The sequence below is a fragment of the Condylura cristata genome, unplaced genomic scaffold (assembly GCF_000260355.1).
Source record: "Condylura cristata isolate star-nosed mole 26May11 unplaced genomic scaffold, ConCri1.0 scaffold00017, whole genome shotgun sequence".
Classification (NCBI taxonomy): Eukaryota; Metazoa; Chordata; class Mammalia; order Eulipotyphla; family Talpidae; genus Condylura; species Condylura cristata.
In genome coordinates this window covers 34,951,574-34,972,877 of record NW_004567118.1, presented here as the reverse complement: position 1 = coordinate 34,972,877, position 21,304 = coordinate 34,951,574, and the positions used below count along the sequence as shown (strand labels likewise).

At 34.1% G+C, this 21,304-nt stretch overlaps 1 protein-coding gene across 2 annotated transcripts in view; it reads left to right on the top strand.

The window, feature by feature from the left end:
- NSRP1 (nuclear speckle splicing regulatory protein 1) overlaps positions 1-20,587 on the top strand; it is a 31,658-nt gene extending 11,071 nt beyond the window's left edge. For both annotated transcript variants that reach the window (XM_004684822.2, XM_012726618.1), the window contains exons 3-7: positions 9,922-9,978; positions 15,923-16,051; positions 16,891-17,098; positions 17,993-18,101; positions 19,125-20,587. In XM_004684822.2, the coding sequence (XP_004684879.1) occupies positions 9,922-9,978; positions 15,923-16,051; positions 16,891-17,098; positions 17,993-18,101; positions 19,125-20,181 (1,560 nt within the window). In that variant the 3' untranslated portion in view covers positions 20,182-20,587. The remainder of the gene's footprint in view (positions 1-9,921; positions 9,979-15,922; positions 16,052-16,890; positions 17,099-17,992; positions 18,102-19,124) is intronic.
- The last annotated feature ends 717 nt before the right edge of the window (positions 20,588-21,304 follow it).

Here is a 21,304-nt window from a genome sequence, read left to right as displayed (position 1 = left end):
CAGTCAAGTTCCTGACTTTAAAGGGAGTTGCTTATAAAGTTTTAAAATTGTGATGTTTGCTGTAAGATGTTGCTATTCCTAGTTTACTAAAAATTATTTTTTTATCATAAATGGCTATTACAATTTTTTTTAAAGAATTATTTATGTTTACAGAACTGGGGTATAGGCCAGAGGTGTGGTGGGTGAGAGGATTCACCAGACACAGAGTGGGGAGCAGAGCAGGTAGACTGACATCGTACACTGCTGAGGGGAGCAGCAGGCAGGTCAGAAGAGGTCTGCTGTGCCATCTGGGTCAACTCCCTGGTGGGGGATTGAATTCATGCTGTAGTGGCTTCAGAGAGCTTCATAATACAGTGCTTTAACCTGTTGTGCCACCAGGGAGAGCCTGGCTATTATCTGTTTTTTTATCTGTTTCTAGCATGAATATTTTGAAGTTAAACCAGGCTTGTAATACTGTTAATGTGTGACTGAGGGGTACCCAGGGACCCCCAAACTGCTAAGGGTGCACACCCTAAAAAGGGGTCCTTCTGTATGCTGCACAGAGACAGGGGAAGCAAACTCATAGTGTGAAAGATCTTTTAAAAGATATATATATATATATATATATATATATAATAGTTTCCCAATAAAACCTCCAAAATTACCCATTCCCTTGTGGACAAATGCTTAACCAAATAGGCTGGGCCCCAAACAGGGGCTGCTGAGACCTGAAATCTAAGGGGGAAAGAAAAAGAGGATTTAAGCAGGTCCCAAAGGGGAGAGAGAAAATTAAAAATCAGAGTACAAATCAAGATAACAGCTGCCATTGTCTCTGCCTAAGACAGCTTCCCCATGATGGTCTCACCCACATATTCCTTCCAAATAGCTCTTCCAGGTGTCTCTACCAAATCTTGTTCCCAGCACTACCAGGGTACAAGTCAGGCTGCAGAAACAAAAGCACCCTCACATGTTTGTCTACAAGCCAAACATGACTGCTTAACTCCATCCCTAATCCCTAGTTCCCACTGCTTGGTTTAGCAAGTCTGGTTCATGGCCTAGTAGTCCAAAGCAGTTATGTACAAGTAAGAGAGGTGGGGTGGAGAAATGGATCCTCCCCTCCATGTAATATTCCTGTATGTAATTTTAATTTGATTCAGTGTACTCTACTTCTTTTATTGTTGTTTTCCATTTCTGAGATCTTTGACTTAATTTCATTGTCCAATAATTTTCAACATGTATTCATAGGGCCATTATTTCCTAAATTCTTGATATTTTTTTTTGAAGATTTATTTATTTATACATACAGAACTGGTGTGTAGGCCAGAGATGAGGGGGGTGAGAGGATTCACCAGAGACAGTGGGGAGCAGAACAGGCAGAATTACTGGAATACACTGCTGAGGGGAGTAATGGGCGGGTAAGGAGAGGTCTGCCATGCCATGTGGATCCCCTGGCCGGGGATTGAACTGCAGCTGTAGTGGCTGCAGAAGCTTTATACTGCTATGTTTTAACCTATTGCACCACCAGGGAGGGCCCTAAATTCTTGATTTTTTAAGGAATGATTGTTTATTGCTTTTTAATTTACTAAATTCTTACTTGAATGAATGTACTATTTCTAGAAAACAATTTACTTCAAAATCTTATAGACATCATTTTCTTTGACACTAAATATTCTTGGGAGGAAGTAGAATACAGTAGATAGTAAAACAAAGAATAACAAAAGCTACTGTATATTCAGTACTCCTATATGCTACTGTAAGCTTTTATATGAATTATCTCACCATGGTAAAACAAATATTACCATAGTTTATGAAACCTGTACTGTTTGATATTGTACTCTTGATATAACTAAAATTGTGTGTGTAAATTTTCTTATAGTTTATCTTTTTTTTTTCCTCTCAAGAAACTTGATTTCTGAGAAGTTAAAAATGGGAAAATGTTTTTTGAATCAATGAATTAATGTGTCATTTTCTTCATTTTAGTTGGGAAAACAGATTTTAAATAACTTGCCTGAGGTCACATAATTAATTGACTTCATAGTCCATATTCTTGTTTGGGATCTTTAAAGTTTATTACATTATTGCTTCTCGGCCTTTTGGCTAAGATCAAGTGTAGTATCTGTTCTTAATCAGTTTAAAGTTTATTACATTATATTTTCTATGCATTTATTGCAAATATATAACAATAGTTATATATTTCATGGTTTTAGTTTCTAGATTCATGGTAAATATTTTTTTTCCAATTAAAGGAGTTTGCCCTCTGTTGTGAATTTATCATTCCCAAGTCTTCCTACTTAAAATTACTGGGTAATCTTCTTTACTACAACTATGTCTATAGAGTCCTGCTCTGTTGAGACTAGATTTAGCCATAACTTAGTTTGACCAGTGGAGTATGAGTGGAAGTGAAAAACTTTTTCTGGACAGAAGCTTTAAGTGTTTTTTCCTACTTCAGCCACTGCTTTCCCCTTCTCTATAATATGAATGTTGTGTTGCAGATAAGGGACTGTTTCTTCAGCCTGTTCCTGGGATGAGTGGATAACTGGGCATGTAGAATGAGCAGGAAATAATCTCTGTGTTATAAACCATGAGATTTTGGTATTTGTCAACACAGGATAAATTAGTGAAAGTTGACTAGTACCCAGGTTACTGGGCAGTTTTTTATTAGTCATTTGGATTGAGATATTTTTTCAGCTTCTGTTGAGATTGTGAATTACATTGATAAATTTTTCTAATGTGAAACTGATATTTAAATAGTAGGATGAACCCTACTTGGATTTGGTGTATTATTCTCTTATATGTGAAGCTAAATTTCATTTGCTATTTTTTATGGTAAAATAGACATAAAACATTCACCTTTTATAACATCACCGCTCTCCATCTTCAGAACTTTTTCATCTTCCCAAACAAAACTGAACCCATTAAACAATAACTCCTTATTTCCCCCAGCCACCATTCTACTTTCTATCAATTTGACTACTCTGGGTACCTCAGATATACAATATTTATCTTCGTGGCTGGTTTATTCCACTTAGCTTTAATGTCCCCAAGATTATCCATACTGTAGTATTTCTCAGAACAGTACCATTTTTTTCCCTAATAGCTGTTTCCTTTACCTGCTTAATCTCTCTTAATCTCAGTTCCACATTTTTTAAAAAATGTATTTTGGGCCTTCCCTGGTGGCGCAGCGGGTTAAAGCACAGCACTAAGAAGCTAAAGCCACTTCCTCAGAGTTCGATTCCCACCTGCCCCAGAGGTGACCACATGGCATGGCAGACCTCCCCTGACCCGCCCACTGCTCCCCTCAGCAGTGTACTTCGTCCATCTGCCTGTTCTCTTCCCCACTCTGTCTCTGGTGAAGCCTCTTACTGCCCCTGAGCCTCTGGCCTGTACCCCAGTTCTGTATGCACAAATAAATAAACCTTTAAAAAAATCCATAAAAGTATTTTATATTACCTACTAAAATTTTATTTTAAGCATTAGAGATAATATATTGTATGTGCCTATGGGCAGTGTGTAGCACATAGTAGAAGTGCAATAAATGGTAGCTGTATTGCTGCAGTTAAAACATTTGTGTCCAATAGCTATAATTGTTAATCATTAGTTATCTGAAAGTTTCTTATACAACTTCACATTTGACCATTTGGTTCCCTGGCTTTTTTTGACCTTTTAATACAAGCTTGATCTTCAATTTGTGTGTCACTTCTTTGGATTATGGATAAGAACCATTTTACTTGGGGGGAAAATAAGGCAGTAGTATCCACAATTAAATTTTTTAATTATTATATTTGGATAAGATCCATTTTATGAGGAAAAAGTCATCAGGCAGTATTATCCATAATTATACATATATATTTTGTAAATAATATAATAGCTTATTTTTACATACTTATATTTTTTAATAATTATATTTGGCTCATAGACTGTCTCATTCCACCCTTTTTACCTACTTGATTTTAAGTTTCTAATTAGAAGAAAATACAAACTTAACTTCTAAATTTACTATTAAATAACAAAATCAGCTTTATTTTTCCAAAACCATGCATAGCGTCCTCACTGATAGGTTTTAATATTGTCAATTCCAACTTTACCATAAAAATCATTTTAAAAAGAAAAGTTTTCCCTTTATTTTCATATTGTGTTTCAGTGTGTGTAGTCAGATAAAAGCCAATAATCCCTCATCTCAATTTTGGATTTATCAAAAACTGAAAATAAAGCAGATCAGATCACAAAGTACAAAATTACTTTATTAGTTTAGTAATAATTTGAGGTTACTTTAAAGATAAGAAGCAGCATTTGGGAGGAGATTCATTTCCTGTCTTTGGGCTTTATCTGCTAGAACTACATCTTCAGTGTCAAGAGATTGTGTGTTTATAACTGAACTCTAATAAAGTCCATACTGGGTTGTTACAAACCTGTCTTGGTCATTGTGATTATATATTAGGTGCCAAATTGTCTTTTGAAAGAAAAAAAAAAAAAAACATTACCAAGTGTGTTTGTTAAAACTTGACTTATGTAGGGCAGGCTACAAGACTTTTAACTGTTGGTTATGGTTGTGCCAGTAACTTCCATGTGGTAATGATACTCCTTTGCACAATAAGCTTTGTTTTTTTAAATGGAATAAAATGTGTTCCTTTTGTGAGTTAAGCAATAATTGGAAGCAGTATCATAAATTACAGTACATGTTTTCACTAAAGCTTATACAAACACTTATCTTCTTATACTGTTTTTGATTGATGCAACATAGGATATAGAGAACCATGTCACTTTTTTCTTTTAGTCCATCTTTTTCCTTGTGAGCAATCCAGAATTATCCTCCTTTCTATACTCCCTTTTGTGCTTTTCCCATTTTTTGCTATGTGTTTTCATCACAAAGAAATTATCACAATAAATATTTCAGAACTGCATCCTTCATGACATTTTCAAACCTGTTTTTATGCATGTATACATGTATATGCTCATCTCTTGGAACCATAACATCTCTTTAACAATAGAAAGAACTATTACATATATAGTAAATTTCTGTTTTGAAACATGTTAGTCATACTCCTCATTTCAAGGCATACTCAACATCATCACCCTGTTACAAGGCTCTTGTTTCATTTCTTAATTTTTCACTTCATTCCTATTCCTCTCCATTCCCCTTTAAAATTATGCTGATGTGTTTGATATCTGTGGTGAATATGTATGTATCTTATATTGTGGTATTTTGAGTTCATATGTTTATATACATCTGTGTTATAGATCTCCTTTTCCCTCAGTCAACTTTACATTTACAGCATGCATACTTAATTCTAATGTACTGCATATACACACATTATTTGACTAAATAGGCAAATTCTTTCTGGAATGACTATACTTGTTTACATTTCCATTGATTGCTAATTATTTTCTCATCACACTTTATAATTTTTTTCCACTTTTAGTTTTAATTTGTACTTCATTGACTGTAAATGAATCTAATAAGGCATTCCTTACTCTGTAAATTTCTCATTCATATCTACTGCCCCTTTTTCTATATAATTCCTTTCTTTGTGATTTCTAAGTTCTTTATAATCCCTTAGACATTTTAGACATTGAAGAGCTCTTAGCCTGTTAACTTTTTTTTTTTCGGTTGTACCTATGATGAGGACTGCTAATAAGATAGCAGTCAAAAATCTAAAATCTATTGAAGCTGCTTACATAGCTGCTTTATTGAAAATTACATTTCTGCTTTATCTTTAGCTGATTGAGGCCGTGTGACTAATTTTGCCAATAAAATATGGATAAAAGTATTGTTAGTAGTTCTACCTCAAGAACTTCAAAAGAAAAAAATTTTTGATGTGGACGTCTGTTTTTTTCTTCTTATCAGTTAGAATATGGATGTGTTTTAATTTCAAGCCATGTCTTAACTTTCACTACATCATAGAAAATGACATGGCTGTTGTCAGTTTCTTAGTGACTGTGGGACAAAACTGTCTTGCCAAATGTAACTACCCTTAGGAACAGTAATCTTAAGAAAAAAATGAATTTCAGTCCAGTGTTTGAAAGCTAGTTTGTTTTTGAAGCCTAAAGTTGACTATAATATAGTGTTTTTTAAAAAGCATAATGTGGGGCCCTCCCTAGTGGCACAGCACTAAGAAGCTAAAGCCACTTCTGCATGAGTTCCATCTCTGCCTGCCCTGGAGGTGACCCACATGGCACTGCAGACCTCTCCTGACCCACCCGCTGCTCCTCTCAGCAGTGTATTTCATCAGTCTGTGTTCTACTCCCCATTGTTTCTCTGGCGAAGCCTCTCCCCGACTCTGCACCACTGGTCTGTACTTCCAGTTCTGTATGCACAAATAAATAAATCTTTAAAAAAAAAAAAAGCATAATGTGTCTCTCTTTTTTAAAAGATTTATGTATTTATGCATACAAAAAACTCAGTACATGAGTAATTTTTTTTAGTGTGTTAAGTTTCTGTGCCTTATCTTTAGGTTAATTCCTAGATACGTGTTGGTTTTTATTGCTGTTGTGAATGGTACCTTATTTTCAAATTGACTGTTTTGGTGTAGAGCAATGATACTGATTTTATAAATTGACTTTGTAACTGGCAGTCTTCATAAACTCATTTACTCTAGTAGTTTATCTACATCATCTGTTTCCTTTCTTCCAATCTTTTTACCTTGTTTTTTTCCCCCCCTCTCCCTACTTTATTATATTGGCCAAGTCTTCCAGGATTATTTTGAATAAATCCTCAGTGTGTATCTTTTCTTGTCTGTGTCTTGAACGGATTGCTTCTAAAGGTTTTCCATTTTGTTACAGGTTTTTAATATATGAAGTTTGTCTATTCATAATTTATTGGCACTTTTTAATAAAGCATAAATAGGCATTAGAACTACCAAATGCTCTTTTTTACATACTATTAGACTCAAATATCTGTTTTTATAAATGAAATGAATTTCAGTTCTCAAAATGTGCATTTTTAATTTACAGAGGTGACTAGAATGAGAGTATTCTTACTTAAAATTCCCAAGAGAAGGCAGCATACCATTCCACACAGCCTAAGAGGAAAATACCAGGTTTTGGTCAGGAATCAAAGGCAGGAACGAGGGAGTATTATTTGAGTTGTGTCTTAGAAGTTCTGTCATGTAGAAATTCCACTATTATATTTTCTGAATACTTTGTAGTATCCTTAGTGATTTTTTTCTTTAATCTCAGGATTTAGAGGTATGACTTGTTTTTGGATGGAAGGATGGTGTAATTTTGTTTTTTCAAGATGTCTTACTACTGTTTTTGTTGTTACAGATTCCTAGTTGTATTGTGATCAAAAAATATAGATTGGTATTTGTATTTGGGGGAGGTTGTTGACTTCGTGTTGTACATATGGCTTATGTGAATTATTGTATATTTAAAAAGCCATGTATATTTTCTGTATCGTGCAAAGTTCACTACACTTTAGCTTAAACTTACTTATATCTTATGTAATTGATTTTTTTCTTCTTCGTGCCATAGAGGAGTAAATTTAAATTGCCATTTAAAATTATTGTTGTAAAAATTATTGCTCTGAAAGTTGTTGATTTATGTGTATTTGCAGCAGTGTTACATAGGTAAAATTCCTATACCATATAGTCTAATGATTTTTAGTGCAGCAGTGGCCCATTACCATGTGTTGGTGTCTGATTTTTCCTCTCCTTCAACATTCCCAGTCTGTTGCCTTTTTTTCTTTAGTTCTCAAAAATGTGTCATTCAGTTATTTCTCTGAATGTGTTCAGTTTATGTCTTTCGGATCTTCAATCTTCTGTTTTTATAAATTTTAATAATGCAGTGGAAGAGACAGGATCTCACTATACATTTCTTTACAACTTCAAGAATTTATAATTATTTTTAAAAAGTATAAAACTTACACTTTAACAAAAATTCCCACCCCAATAAGGCTACTTATTAAAGACAGGTAATCATTCACTTGGCCTTTCCTTGTATCAGGTCCTACCTCTGGTTATTTTAGCAGCACGACTCAAAAGAGTTCCTTCTAATTTATTCATATTTTGGGGCAATGTATTTTCATTTATAAGTAGTTCCTAGTAAAACCATTGTCATTTCTAGAAAACTCATTTCTGACTATGCCATAGCTATGCCCCGTGGCTAGTGAAGAATTCAAATGTTTATATCATTCATTTTCCTGAATAGAATATTCCTTGTCTCATACTACACAACTTCAAATAAATACCATCCATAATTTTATTAAGCATACAGATACACACACTGTAGAGTGTATATCCACTCTTTTGAGAAACAAACCTCTTACTATTTTCATAGGGACTACACCAATCTACCTTCACACTAGCAGTATAAGAGGGTTCCTTTTTCTCCACATTTCTTATCAGCATTTGTTTCTGGTCCGTCCTAAGTGGTGTGAGGTGGTGTCTCGTTGTAGTTTTGCTTGCATTTCCCTGATGATTAGTGATGGTGAACATTTTTTCAAGTGTTGGCCAGCTGTATGTCTTCTTTGGAAAAGTGCCATTTAGCTCTTTGGCCCAATTTATTTTTCTAATTGGGTTATTTGTTTTTGTTGAGTTGTATGAATCCTTTATTTATCTTTGATATCTGTCCCGTGTTAGATTATAAGGTGTGTAAATATTTCCTCCTATTCAGTAGTGTCCCTCTATTTTAGTGTTTCTTTCATTGTGCAGAAGTTTTTTAGTTTGTTGTAGTCCCAGTTTATATTCATTTTTGTTTTCCTTGTTGGGGCAGAGTATTATTAAAAGTAAATGTATCGGCCCTCCCTGGTGGCGCAGCGGATTAAAGCACAGCACTGAGAATCTAAACTACTTCTGCATGAGTTCGATTCCCACCTGCCCCAGAGGTGACCACATGGCATGGCAGACCTCCCCTTACCCGCCCACTGCTCCCCTCAGCAGCGTACTTCGTCCATCTGCCTGTTCTCTTCCCCACTCTGTCTCTGGTGAAGCCTCTTACTGCCCCTGAGCCTCTGGCCTGTACCCCAGTTCTGTATGCAAAAAAAAAAAAAAGTAACTATCACTAGACTAGTTTTTAAAGCTATTGATATACCATAAATTTTACCCTTTTGAGGTGTACTTTTCAGTGTTGATTAGTATATTTACAAAGCCTTCCATGTATGTATTTTTATTTTTATTCTGGCTTTTGTATATTTTATATTTTTATGTAAGCTTTATATTATTTTTCTTATGTATTTTAATTATTTTTTTGATTCAAGTTGAATGCCTTATCTGGAGAAGCTTTCTTAATTCCTCATGCATTTAGTTTCTTTCTATGCTGTGACCTCATATTCAAAATCTGTATGTTGTATTGCTTGCTACCCTTATACTATAATTATCTATTTAGCTAGTTGTCTTCCTTTTCAAACAGTTTAGTTCTTTAGGACAGACTGTTATTTTTTCCTCCATCTTCAGGAGTTAGAAAAATGCCTGATATTGTAGGCTTTTAGGTACATATTTATTGAATAGTTAGAACCACAGATACTTCTTGCCACACTTTAGCCTTAAGCATATATAAAGAGGTTGGTGTATTAAATTGCTAGGAGGTATATAGTTTTAGTATTACAAGGGATTTGAACAGAAAGACTTCAGCAGGGACCTGAAATACAGTGCAGTTCTTGCCCACCCAACACCTGTATGCTTACACATTCATACATTCATATGTGCACACAACATATGCTGAAGTCTATAGAGTCTGAATAATTTAATGATGAAGTTGGGGCTAGAAGCCCATGTTACTAATTTTTCCAAATCCATGTTACCTAATTTTTGTTTTTCTTAAACTTTATAGCCTACTCATGATTTACATTGAAAATTACTTGTTTCCTAAAGTTTAGGGAAGAGACCTTGAAAATGTTAATTCATAGTACTGTCTTATTTGTAATTATGAGAAATCAGTTGCTTGTTGTATCTTGAACAAGATATTTTTAATTGGTTTAAACAACAATAACATTTTTCTCTGTTACAGTCCTCTGTGAGTGAAAGCCTTCAGAGGGAAGCTGCTAAGAAACAAGCAATGAAGCAGGTAAAGTTGAAGAGTGAGTTAAATATGTTCAGTGAAGTATCTCAGCTCACATCTTTAAGTATCAGTTTTGGTATATAGGTATGTTGTTGTTGTTTTGTTTTGTTTTTTAAGTAATAGAATGGTAAGACTTTTTTTTTTTAAGATTTATTTATTCATATAGAACTGGGGTACAGGTCAGAGATGCGGAGGATGAGAGGATTCACCAGAGACAGAACGGGGAGCAGAACAGGCAGATCAACGAAGTACACTGCTGAGGAGTGCAGCAGGAGGGTCAGGAGAGGTCTGCCTCACCATGTGGATCTCCTCGGGGCAGGCAGGAATCGAACTCACGCGGAAGTGGCTTAAGCTTCTTAGTGCAGTGCTTTAACCCACTGCACCACCAGGGAGGGCCTTTTTTTAAAGATTATTTATGCATACAAGAGATGGGGTGTAGGCCAGAGATGTGGGAGGATGAAAGGATTTATCAGAGACAGAGTAGGGAGCAGAATAGACTGATCCACTGAAATACACTGCTGAGGGGAGCAGCGGGTGAGACAGGAGAGGTCTGCTGTGCCATGTGGGTTAGCTCCTTGGCTGGGGATCAAACTCTTTGCTGCAGTGGTTATAGATAGCTTCATAGTGCTGAGACGTAACCCCCTTGTGCCATAAGGAGGTTCAGCCATGTTTGTTTTTAGATGATTTAGTAAGTTGTCTAGCAATGGATTATGTAATAATTCCTACTAGCGAGCTCACTTTTTTTGTTTTTTGTGAGCTCACTTTTAAAAAGCCATACAGAATGATTTCAGATGTTTTATAATAATGTGAAAATCATCTCCCAAGATAGGGTAATTTTCAGTAGACTTTATAGCATCATTTGTTTGTATGGTACTGGATAGTAGTTCTCAGAATTTTTAAAATACATACATTATCTTTGTAAATTCTTAGACCTGACTGTAGTGCTGATTAAGAAGCACAAAACTTAGTAATTACCCCTTACTACTCATGATCAGACAGCTAATTTTAGAGCTAGATCTGAAATTTACTAATTTTTCTAATGCTTCACCTCTTAGATTTTGCTGCTGCAGTATATGAAACTAAACAATGCCAGAAAACCTTTCTTTTTATTTTAATTCTTAATTCCTTTGCACTTTCCTTATAATTTGGTACCTATTTCTCCCTGTGTAAGATATCAGCTTACTATTTTATAAGTATATTTTCTTTGTGCCAAATGTTATAGTCACCATCTCCTAAGAATTATGTTTAATTTTTACCCCAGGCCTGTGAGAGAGATGGTCTTACATAAAGTCTCCATTTTATAGTTATGAATGAAGGCAAAAAGGAATTATGTGACTTCCAGGAAGTCACAGTTAATAAATGGTGAAGTTGTGTTCAAAACCAGACAGAGAAATTATAAAGCCAAGCTTTTTTAACCATTGTGTTTTATTCCCTTTTTGGGGACTGGGCATGGAATTTTGTATCTATTTTACAATAATAACTAGTTTTGTCATGAAATATAATACGAAACTTAGCCTCCTTAAAGTGATTGAATTTACTTGCTGAGTGTTTTAAGTTAGATTCAGAAAGCAACAGAAATATAGAGAAACCATCAAGTGTAACTTCTTCACTTACAGGAGAATTTTTTCCAGAGAATCTGGTGACTTCTCCAATATCATGTGGGTGTACTATATTCTAGGATTCTTCTGACATTTTGGGCTTTTTCTTATATACTTAAGGCATAAATCCCAAATCTAATTTTGTTTCTAACTGGCTTACTCAAATGTACTTTTTCCATTATCATAGCTTTTTCATAGTTAGTTTGAATTGAGAATTGGGAATTTTTCTACTGCTACACCCGTGTGTATCATAGATTTTGCTGCAGCCAAGTCTACCTCTCACCTTTCTGGTGTTGCATTGCTCGCCCACCTATGCTACCTGCTTTTCACCCCTCAACCTTTTTTGATCGCAAGCTAAATTTTATCATGAAGAATACTAGCTTGATTGCACTTACTTAAGGTAAGAGAATATACTCTTGTAAATGGGATGCTTTATCTAATAGTTAGATCACATTTTTTCTTATTTCTTTATATGGATCTCAAATGTACATAACTGATGGCATCTTATTCCCTGTTTCATTGAAAAATCTTTTTAGTATGTCATCATTAAATAGAATATTTGCGATGAATTTTTAGGTAGTTATCTGTTCTCAAACCAAGAAAATTCTTTACTGTTCTTGGTTTGCTCTTTTATTTTTTGAAGCTATGAATAGAGGAGCTACATTACATTTTTTTTTTTTAAAGATTTATTTATTTGTACAGAACTGGGGTACAGGCCAGAGATGCGAAGGGTGAGAGGCTTCACCAGAGACAGAGCGGGGAGCAGAACAGGCAGATCGACGAAGTACACTGCTGAGGGGAGCAGCGGGCGGGTCAGGAGAGGTCTGCCACGCCATGTGGTCACCTCCGGGGCGGGTGGGGATCGAACTCATGCGGAAGTGGCTTTAGCTTTTTAGTGCAGTGCTTTAACCCGCTGCGCCACCAGGGAGGGCCCGCTACATTACATTTAATTGACATTGTAAACATGTTCATTTCTTACCAGTAAAGTAAGGTCAGTTTAACTTCAAGAAGTTAATCATTGTAAACTCAATATAAACATAAAATATCCTTTTTATACACCATTGCATTTGGTTACTAAAATTTCATTAAAGATTTTTCATGAAAGTTTTGAGGATTTTTTGCATTGAAAGTAAGATTGGCTTGTGATCTTTATTTTCTTTCACTGCAGTTAGATTGGAAAAGATATAAAAGTTTGAAATACTAAGGTTTGATGGTCTTATGAAATGAACTGCTCTTATTTTTGAGTTTGTTTCTGTCTCATTAATATTCTCCTGACAAGTTATTTTTCATCCAGCAACTATTTACTTTATTGGTGTATAACTGACACCAGTTCATGTATGCTACTTAGTCAACATTTATATTACAAAATAACTACCATAGTAAAACTAGTTAACATTTTTCATTTTAATCAGTTTTTTGTATGTGATTGGAACTTTAAGATTTATTCTCTTAGCAACTGGCAAGTATGTAATACAGTATTATTAGCCAACTGAGCATTACATCTCCATGACTTATTTGGTAACTGGAAGTTTGTTTGATTTTAAGAGTTCATCCATAAGTGATACCAGTCTTTGTCTTCCTCTAACTTTAATACTGTTAGTGAGTATATGCATGCACACATTTCTTATAGGTGTAAAGTATCTCATTGTGATTTGATTTGCAGTTCTATGATGATTAGTAATATTGAGCCACCTTTTCATGTACCTATTGACCCTCTCTATTTGTCTTCTTTGGGAAAATATTTAGATCCTCTGCCCATTTTTAAATCCAGTTGTTTGCTGGTTTTTTTTGTTTTTGTTTTTGTTTTTCCCATTGAGTTGTATGATTTCTTTATATATTTTGGACAACAGTCCTTTATCAGAGATATAATTTAAAATATTCTCATTTTTCCTTTTCATTTTGTTGATGGTTTCCATTGCTGTGCAATGGTTTTTTTGTTCAACATAATTACTTAAGTTTATTTTTGCTTTTGTGTCACAAAAGTATTGCTAAACTAATCCCTAGGAATGTAACTGCTTATTTTTTTTCTAGAAGTTTTATGGTTTTAGATAGTAATCATTTGACTTAGTTTCTGTGTATGGAATAAGTTAGTGGTCCAGCTTCATTCTTTTATGTGTGGTTCTCTAGTTTTAACAGGCCAACTATGCATTTGTTTGTTATATACTAATTTATTGAATAGAATTGTCGTTTCCTTACTGGATATTGTATATTCTTCATTCCTTTGTGGCATGTTAATTGACCATATATATATATGGGTTTATTTATGGATTCTAAATATTTCTTTCATTATGCTCTCTTTGGATTTATTTTGTTACATTCCTAACTTTTTGCGATAAGTGCATACACAACTTTTTCATCTCTCTGTTTTCTCATACATGTATTTAAAGCTATATATTTTGATAAGAGTATTTTTGTTACATAATTCAAAGTATTTCATAATTTTCATGATTTCTTCTTTGACCCAGGCTTATTTGGAATTTAATTTCTAAACATATAAGGGTCTTGGTTACCTTTTTGTTATTGGTTCATGTATTTAATATGTGATTAGATTAGCTTTTAGATGACTATATAGTAAGTTTTTATAAATTAATATTCCCTCTCTATGTTTAAAACATGCTCTGTGTTCTCATTGTTGTGTTACTCCATTTAAATTAAATATTAGTTTTTCATCTGTTCTGTTAATTGCAAGAAACATTAAAATCTTTACTATGATTTTAGATATATCTGTTTTTCCTTAGATTTCTGTTCAGTTTTCACTTTAATATGTTTTGTGATTTAATAACTTAGTTACATAAGTGCTCCCCTATCAGTCTTCCAAAATATGCAGAGTCATATTACCAATTTGAACCAGTCTTAGTTTTCAGTTGTAATTATTATGTGAATCTTTTTGTGATTGTTTCTTCAGTTCTTTGTTATCTTTTTTGGATTCTTCAGGTTGTTTCGGAGGAGGGAGCAGCAGTACTAATTCACCATGTAGTCAGGAGAGTCATTGTTTTTCAGAAATTAAATAATGTAGGGCCCTCCCTGGTGGTGCAGCAGGTTAAAGCTCAGCTCTTTGAAGCTATTCACAGCAACTGAAGAACAAGTTCAATCCCCAACCAGCAGGGTTACCCACATAGCGCAGCAATCCTGCCTTGCCCACTGCTCCCCTCAGCATTGTACTTCCGTAGACCTGCCTGTTCTGTTCCCCACTCCATTTCTGGTGAATCCTCTCACTCTTCCCAGGCCCCTCACTTCTGGCCTATCTCCCAGTTCTTGTATGCATAAATAAATCATAAGAAAAAGAAAAAGAATGTAAGTGTTGAAAAGTGAGAAATGTTTTGAATATTTTAGGCAATAGTCCAGAAAGAAAATGTTTTTAAGTTCAGCATCTAGTCATATGTGAAAGCCCAAGAATATTAGATGGGTTCTTCTGATGACTAATTATATCACACTGTCACTTTAGAAGTATCCCTCTTGTGTTCCACATTGCTTTAGACAACATAGCAATAAACAGAAGTTAAAATGTGAAGTCTCAGGGAAATGCACGAGACTATGGTGGTGGCACAGGGGTGATTTGGTGATGGGAAACCCGTGGGGATTACAATCGAGATGGAAAAAAAAAATGTGCAAAATGATGTAAAAATAAACTTTGTAATAAAAAGAAAAAAAAATGTGAAGTCTCTGTACCTCAGGAACTCATTGAGTGGTTCAAGAGCCTGAGATTTAAAAGATGGGAGATGATCTTGTCCTGAAGCTCTAGATAAGAATTTGACAACCTGAGGTAGGAGAAAAAACATTTCAGTGAACAAAGGCTGAAAACTTTATGTAAATGAAATTGTAAAAATATTACTTACAAAATGTCTTCATTTTTCTATTTTTACAAAGTGTTTCCTACCATTTAAAAACTAGTATTTTGCTCAGTAAGTCATATTACAAAAAATAGTAGGAAGCTTAATAGATGACCAAAATCAAGGTTAGAGATTTCTAAGTCATACTGTGAACCTTTTAATGTTTGATATGGATAATTATATTTATGTACAAATGGATATGGCTCTGTTCTAGGTTTTTTTTCTTTTATTTAATTATCACAGTAATTTGGAAAGTAAGTAGAGTTATTTATGTTAGTTGAGAAAACAGGTCCAAAAGGAATGATCTTGAAAGGAATAACTGAGAAGGACACAGCAAGGACTCACACCTAGGCAGCCCGGCTCCAGAATTGATGTTTATATTTTTTATCTAAAATGTGATTGATAACATTTTTATAATGTATTTCTGATTTTTTAATCCTCATTGAGAAAAATTACTAGGCATTTGTGGTATCTGTTAGCTGGATCATATTTTTGAAATGTTTATATATATATTTTTTTAAGACCAAGTTGGAAATCCAGAAGGCCCTTGCAGAAGATTCTACTGTATATGAATATGACAGTATTTATGATGAAATGCAGAAAAAAAAGGAGGAAAATAATCCCAAATTGCTTTTAGGACAAGATCGAAAGGTTTGTAGCTGAAAAATACAAACTTTCTGTAATTTTGATTTTCATTTTGTTTCTCAACCTTATTTCAACATGAAGATGACCATAAAAAAAACAGCTCTTAGATATGTGAAGTATAAAGGGCCCTTAGTTCCAGATAAATAGATTTGATTTAGAACCTATGAAACCTTACATTGAATATCCTAACAGTAAATAATCTACAACTTAGTAATACTTTTTTGCTTATATTTTTGAGGTAATGCTGGTTTGCAGCACTGTATATATTTGAGAGTACACATTTATATCTCTGATTTTTGCTTTGCAGATAATCTATCATATGTATTTTTTTTTAATCATCCTTTTATTGTTAGTTTATTTTTCCTAACTGGTAAAGCTCCTGCACATATTATGACCACCTTTATTGTTTGGAAAAAATATTGGGGGCAGAGGTTGTTTTTATACAAACACAGACTGGTTTTTAAGGAATTTAGCGTCAAAAGTACCGACAAGTAGAGTGGTAGTATAAAATTCTACTAAAACTGCTTTTTAAAATAATCATATTAAACCAATGGGGAAAATTAATAGCAGTCTTTCTGATTTATAAATCTATTGAAGATAGTACCAGTAAAAAGAATGAGAAAAACACTGGGAAAATGATTTCATTTGATATGAATAATTTCTGTCTTTGTGCTTGAATGTTTATTGAAAAGAATTTAGTGTAAATCTTGCCAAGTGAAATTTGAAAAGGTGAAAACTCTCCCTATTTGGACTAGACAGTTTTAATGACTTCACAATTTAAAAAATAGAATATTAATGAATACTACTTTGGGACTCTTTCCTAAATAAACTTATTTTTCCCCTAGCCCAAATATATTCACAACTTACTAAAAGCAGTTGAGATCAGAAAAAAGGAACAGGAAAAAAGAATGGAAAAGAAGATACAGAGAGAGCGAGAAATGGAAAAGGGAGAATTTGATGATAAGGAGGCATTTGTGACATCTGCTTATAAGAAAAAACTGCAAGAGAGAGCTGAAGAGGAAGAAAGAGAAAGGAGGGCTGCTGCACTTGAAGGTAAAATGGAAGAGGGGGAAGGCTAGAAGAAACAAACAGCAGAATTTTGCCCTGTGGTTAGCCATTCGCTCTCTATCACTGAACTTTGGATTATTATGTTGTGATCATAATTTATATAAGTGAAGTCAAGGTACAAGATACTGTATTGCAGAATATTATAAAACAGAGGCAATTTTAACTAAAAACAGTCGCACTCTTTAGTAACGATTCTTTCTACTGGGCTTTTCACTTATTTCTCAATTTGTTGCTTAAGGCTATGATCATCAAAAGACATAACCATAATACTTGTTAGGAGCAATATGGACATTGACTTTACTCCTAATTATATTTTCTGGGGTTGAAATAGGAGTGACACCAGTCAGGGAGCATCAACTGGGCATTCAAAAAAAGAATAACATCAGTTCAGGAAAGATCAAAAATGTAGTGGGATTAAAGCATACCATAAACTTGTACTCATGGTCATTTCTTGGTTCTAAGTAAGATATATATTTATAAATCATTTAATTGGCTTATTATCATCGACTTTTAAGTGGAAGAAAATTAAAATTGCTGTTATCTAAGCATGTGCTATGTTTTCATTTAGAGCACCAATCAGCAGACTTTCTATAAAGGACTAGGAAGCAAATAGTTCAGGCTTTGTGAACCTTATGATCCCTGTAGAACATGCTCGATTTGACCTTTATAAAGTAAATGCTGCCTTGGACAAAACATAAGCAAATAAAAATTTATTTGCAAAACAGACAGGAGGCCTGTTTGACCTGCATCACCTATAGTTTGCCAGTTTCTGATCTTGAAAACAGTTTGCACATATGTGTATTATACACTGAATACCTATAAAGAAAATTACGTTGTATCTTGTTGGATATATTCTTATTTTTGCTTTTTTCCTCTTAGCTCGTTTGGATGTAACCAAGCAGAAAGATCTTAGTGGATTCTATAGGCACCTACTAAATCAAGCAGTTGGGGAAGAAGAAGTGCCTACCAGCAGCTTTCGTGAAGCCAGGTAAGATGTGGCATAGCAAATATTCAGAAAAGATGGTGTTCATAATCTGTGTTTATGGGATCATTTTAACCTCTGGAAGGTAGAGCATTGCAGTGTTGCAGCACTATGTAGTTGCCGCAGCCACTGCAGCATAAGTTCAATTCCTGGTTAGGGAGCTGACCCACATGGGGTGGCAGACCTCTCCTGACCCTCCCATGCTGCCCTCAGCAGTGTATTTCAGTCAGTCTGCCTGTTCAGTCGTTGTCTCTGATGAATCTTTCCCCCCAACACATACACACCTCTGGCCTTTATCCTAGTTCTTGAATGAATGAATGAATGAATGAATGAATGAATGAATGAATGAATGAATGAATGAGTGAGTGAGTGAGTGAGTGAGTGAGTGAATGAGTAAGTGAGTAATGTAAATAAACTAATCACATATCAACTGAGAAAATGTTGATGTAAGTAATTTTAGTGTTACTGTAATAACTGGACAGATTCCATTTTGTTAGGATAGGATGTATCACAAAGGATATTTCAGAATACTACTGCCTATTTAATCATAAAGGGTTATTTAGTAATATTGCCGCTGTTTTACTATGAAAATAGTGTCTTCATATATTCCCAGGATGCTTAATTTTCTTTTAAAAGAAAATATTTCTGATAGAACCACAACTTAAACTTCATGTTATAAAAAATAATAATACTGATGTAATGGAATATATCTTACCTTTCTCAGTTATATTTATGCTTAGTGAAAATGAATACTTTGCACAGATCCTTGCTTGAATGTTCTAATAGCCCAAATACAGGAGGATTGATTGTCTCTATTTCACTTCCACCAATAATAAAAATACTCTGAATAAGAAAATATAAGTTTGTAGATGTCTACCGAGTAAACAAACATCATTTCCTTTTCATAGTTGTATGATCGGAAAGTAATGTACTTGTAGTTTTAATGACTTAAATATGAGGAAAATTATGTGAACATTTTGCATACTACAGTTGATAATGTGACATTTTGTTTTATATAATTTTTTGAAGGTCTGAGATAAAGGAAGAGAAACCTAGGGGTTATTCTGATGAAGTAAGTTCAGAGAAAAGAATACCACATGAGAAATGCATTGTTCAAACTGTTGTGAAAGTAAAGGATAACCCAGATGCGGACAGTGATTTTGATGCTAAAAGCAGTGAGGATGATGAAATGAAAGAAAATATTGTGAACTGCAGAAGAGAAAGACACACAGAAGACACTAAGAGGAACTTCAGACATCACAGGAATCTAACACATTCACGATCATCTAGTGAAGAAAGAGAGCATGGTACCAAACACCACACAAAAATTTCCAAGTCAAGAGGGCATGAGAAAAGGGAAGATCAGCACCAAGAGAAACAATCCAGGGACCAGGAGAACTATCACACTGACCGTGAATACTGGGAAGAAAGGAAGGATTCTCATAGACACAAAGAGGCTAGTCACAGAGAGTCCCACTGGAAGCAGCATGAACGGGAAGATAAATTGAGGGGGAGAGGTCAAAGAGAAAGAAATGACAGAGAACAGAAAAGGGAGAAAGACAGAGAGAAATATCCACCAAGAGAACACGAAAGAGGTAGAGAAAGTGATCACAACCGACATAGTGAGAAAGAAAGAGAAAAGGAAGAAAGAAGCAGAGAAAAGAACGAGCATATGAAAACAAGGAAAGAACGATATGAAAACAATGATAAATACAAAGATAGAGAAAGACGAGAAGTAAGTGTTCAATCCTCAGAAAGAAATCAAGACAGAAAAGAAAGAAGCCCAAAAGAAACAAAGGATAAGTTTCTTGATCAGGAAGGATCCAGTAAAATGAGAAGCATGGAAAAAGACAAAGAAAGAAAGCCAGAGAAACGCTCTAGTTCTGAAATATCACTGGGAGAAAAACATACAGTTGCAGAAGAAAGCCAAGAGCTGGGCAAAGAACAAGAGAGACCAACTGAGACAGTCAGCAAGTTTGCAAAACGTAACAATGAAGAAACTGTAATGTCAGCTAGAGACAGATACTTGGCCAGGCAAATGGCACGCGTTAATGCAAAGACATATATTGAGAAAGAAGATGATTGATGACTGCCTCAATAAAAAGACCTGGTGAAAGTTCAGAAAATTAGTAACTCCTGGAACATGTGATAAGACTACAAAAGAGTGTGTTGACAGTGGTTGAGAGGATATTTTTTAATATTTTTAAAATCCACTTTTGGTTTAAGGTTTAAAGCAAAAGTAAAACCTTTTATCTTAAATGTTTGAATTGGTGTATAATATTTACTTATCAATGCCACATTTTTTATTGTGAAACCACATTTTTGGTTGTGAAATGTAAACAGTGCTGTGTCCTATAGGTACTTAATGAGGAAAATTGGTTCTACAACAACCATCAAAATTTATTTAAATGGCTCTCTCCTAATGTTTTGTTGTAGGAGCTGTTTTTATAGGTATTATATTTCAAGTAAAAATATATGATTTGAACAACTTGTTGTTTATGTTCTGAAATTTGTATTAGAGTGTGAATATGAATCATATATCACCTACATAACTAGCTCACAGCATATATAGCTTAAATAAAAACATAAAAATAGTGATGTTTATACATAAAATCCATGCTTATATTTTGTTTTTCACTATATGCTATAACTTTTTGTAAATTTTAAATCACTGTATGCCCTAAAAAAATTAGTATATTGGTTATATATATATAAATTAGCTTAGCTAAAACTGGAAGAAAAAAAAAGGCAACATTTCGCCTAAATATAATTAAAGACCCAGGGGCCTATTTTATGAATGTCTTGTTTTATTGTACTCTAAAAAGATAGTACAGCTTACTATATAGTTTGTTATGTCTCCAAGTAAAACTAGAACTTTTGTATTAAGTCTTTGAAAACTTACAACTTAAAATATAGGTAATTCATGGAGAATGAGTGGTATAGAGAAAAGTTATTTACAGGTTTTCTAAAAAGTCATACTTTATCATGAACTTACCTTATCTTTATAAGGATAGATTTATTTTAATAAGGAGATTAACTTTTAGAAAAAGCGTTGTATGTTGAGGACGAAATTTAGCACTTATAAGTCGTTTAATTATACCTTTAAAACCAGAAAGAAAAAGTAACAAAGGTAAGGCTCATCTCTCTTGACTGACACATTACATATAATTTACACACACATATTTTAGCAAACTAAAGAATGTGACTGT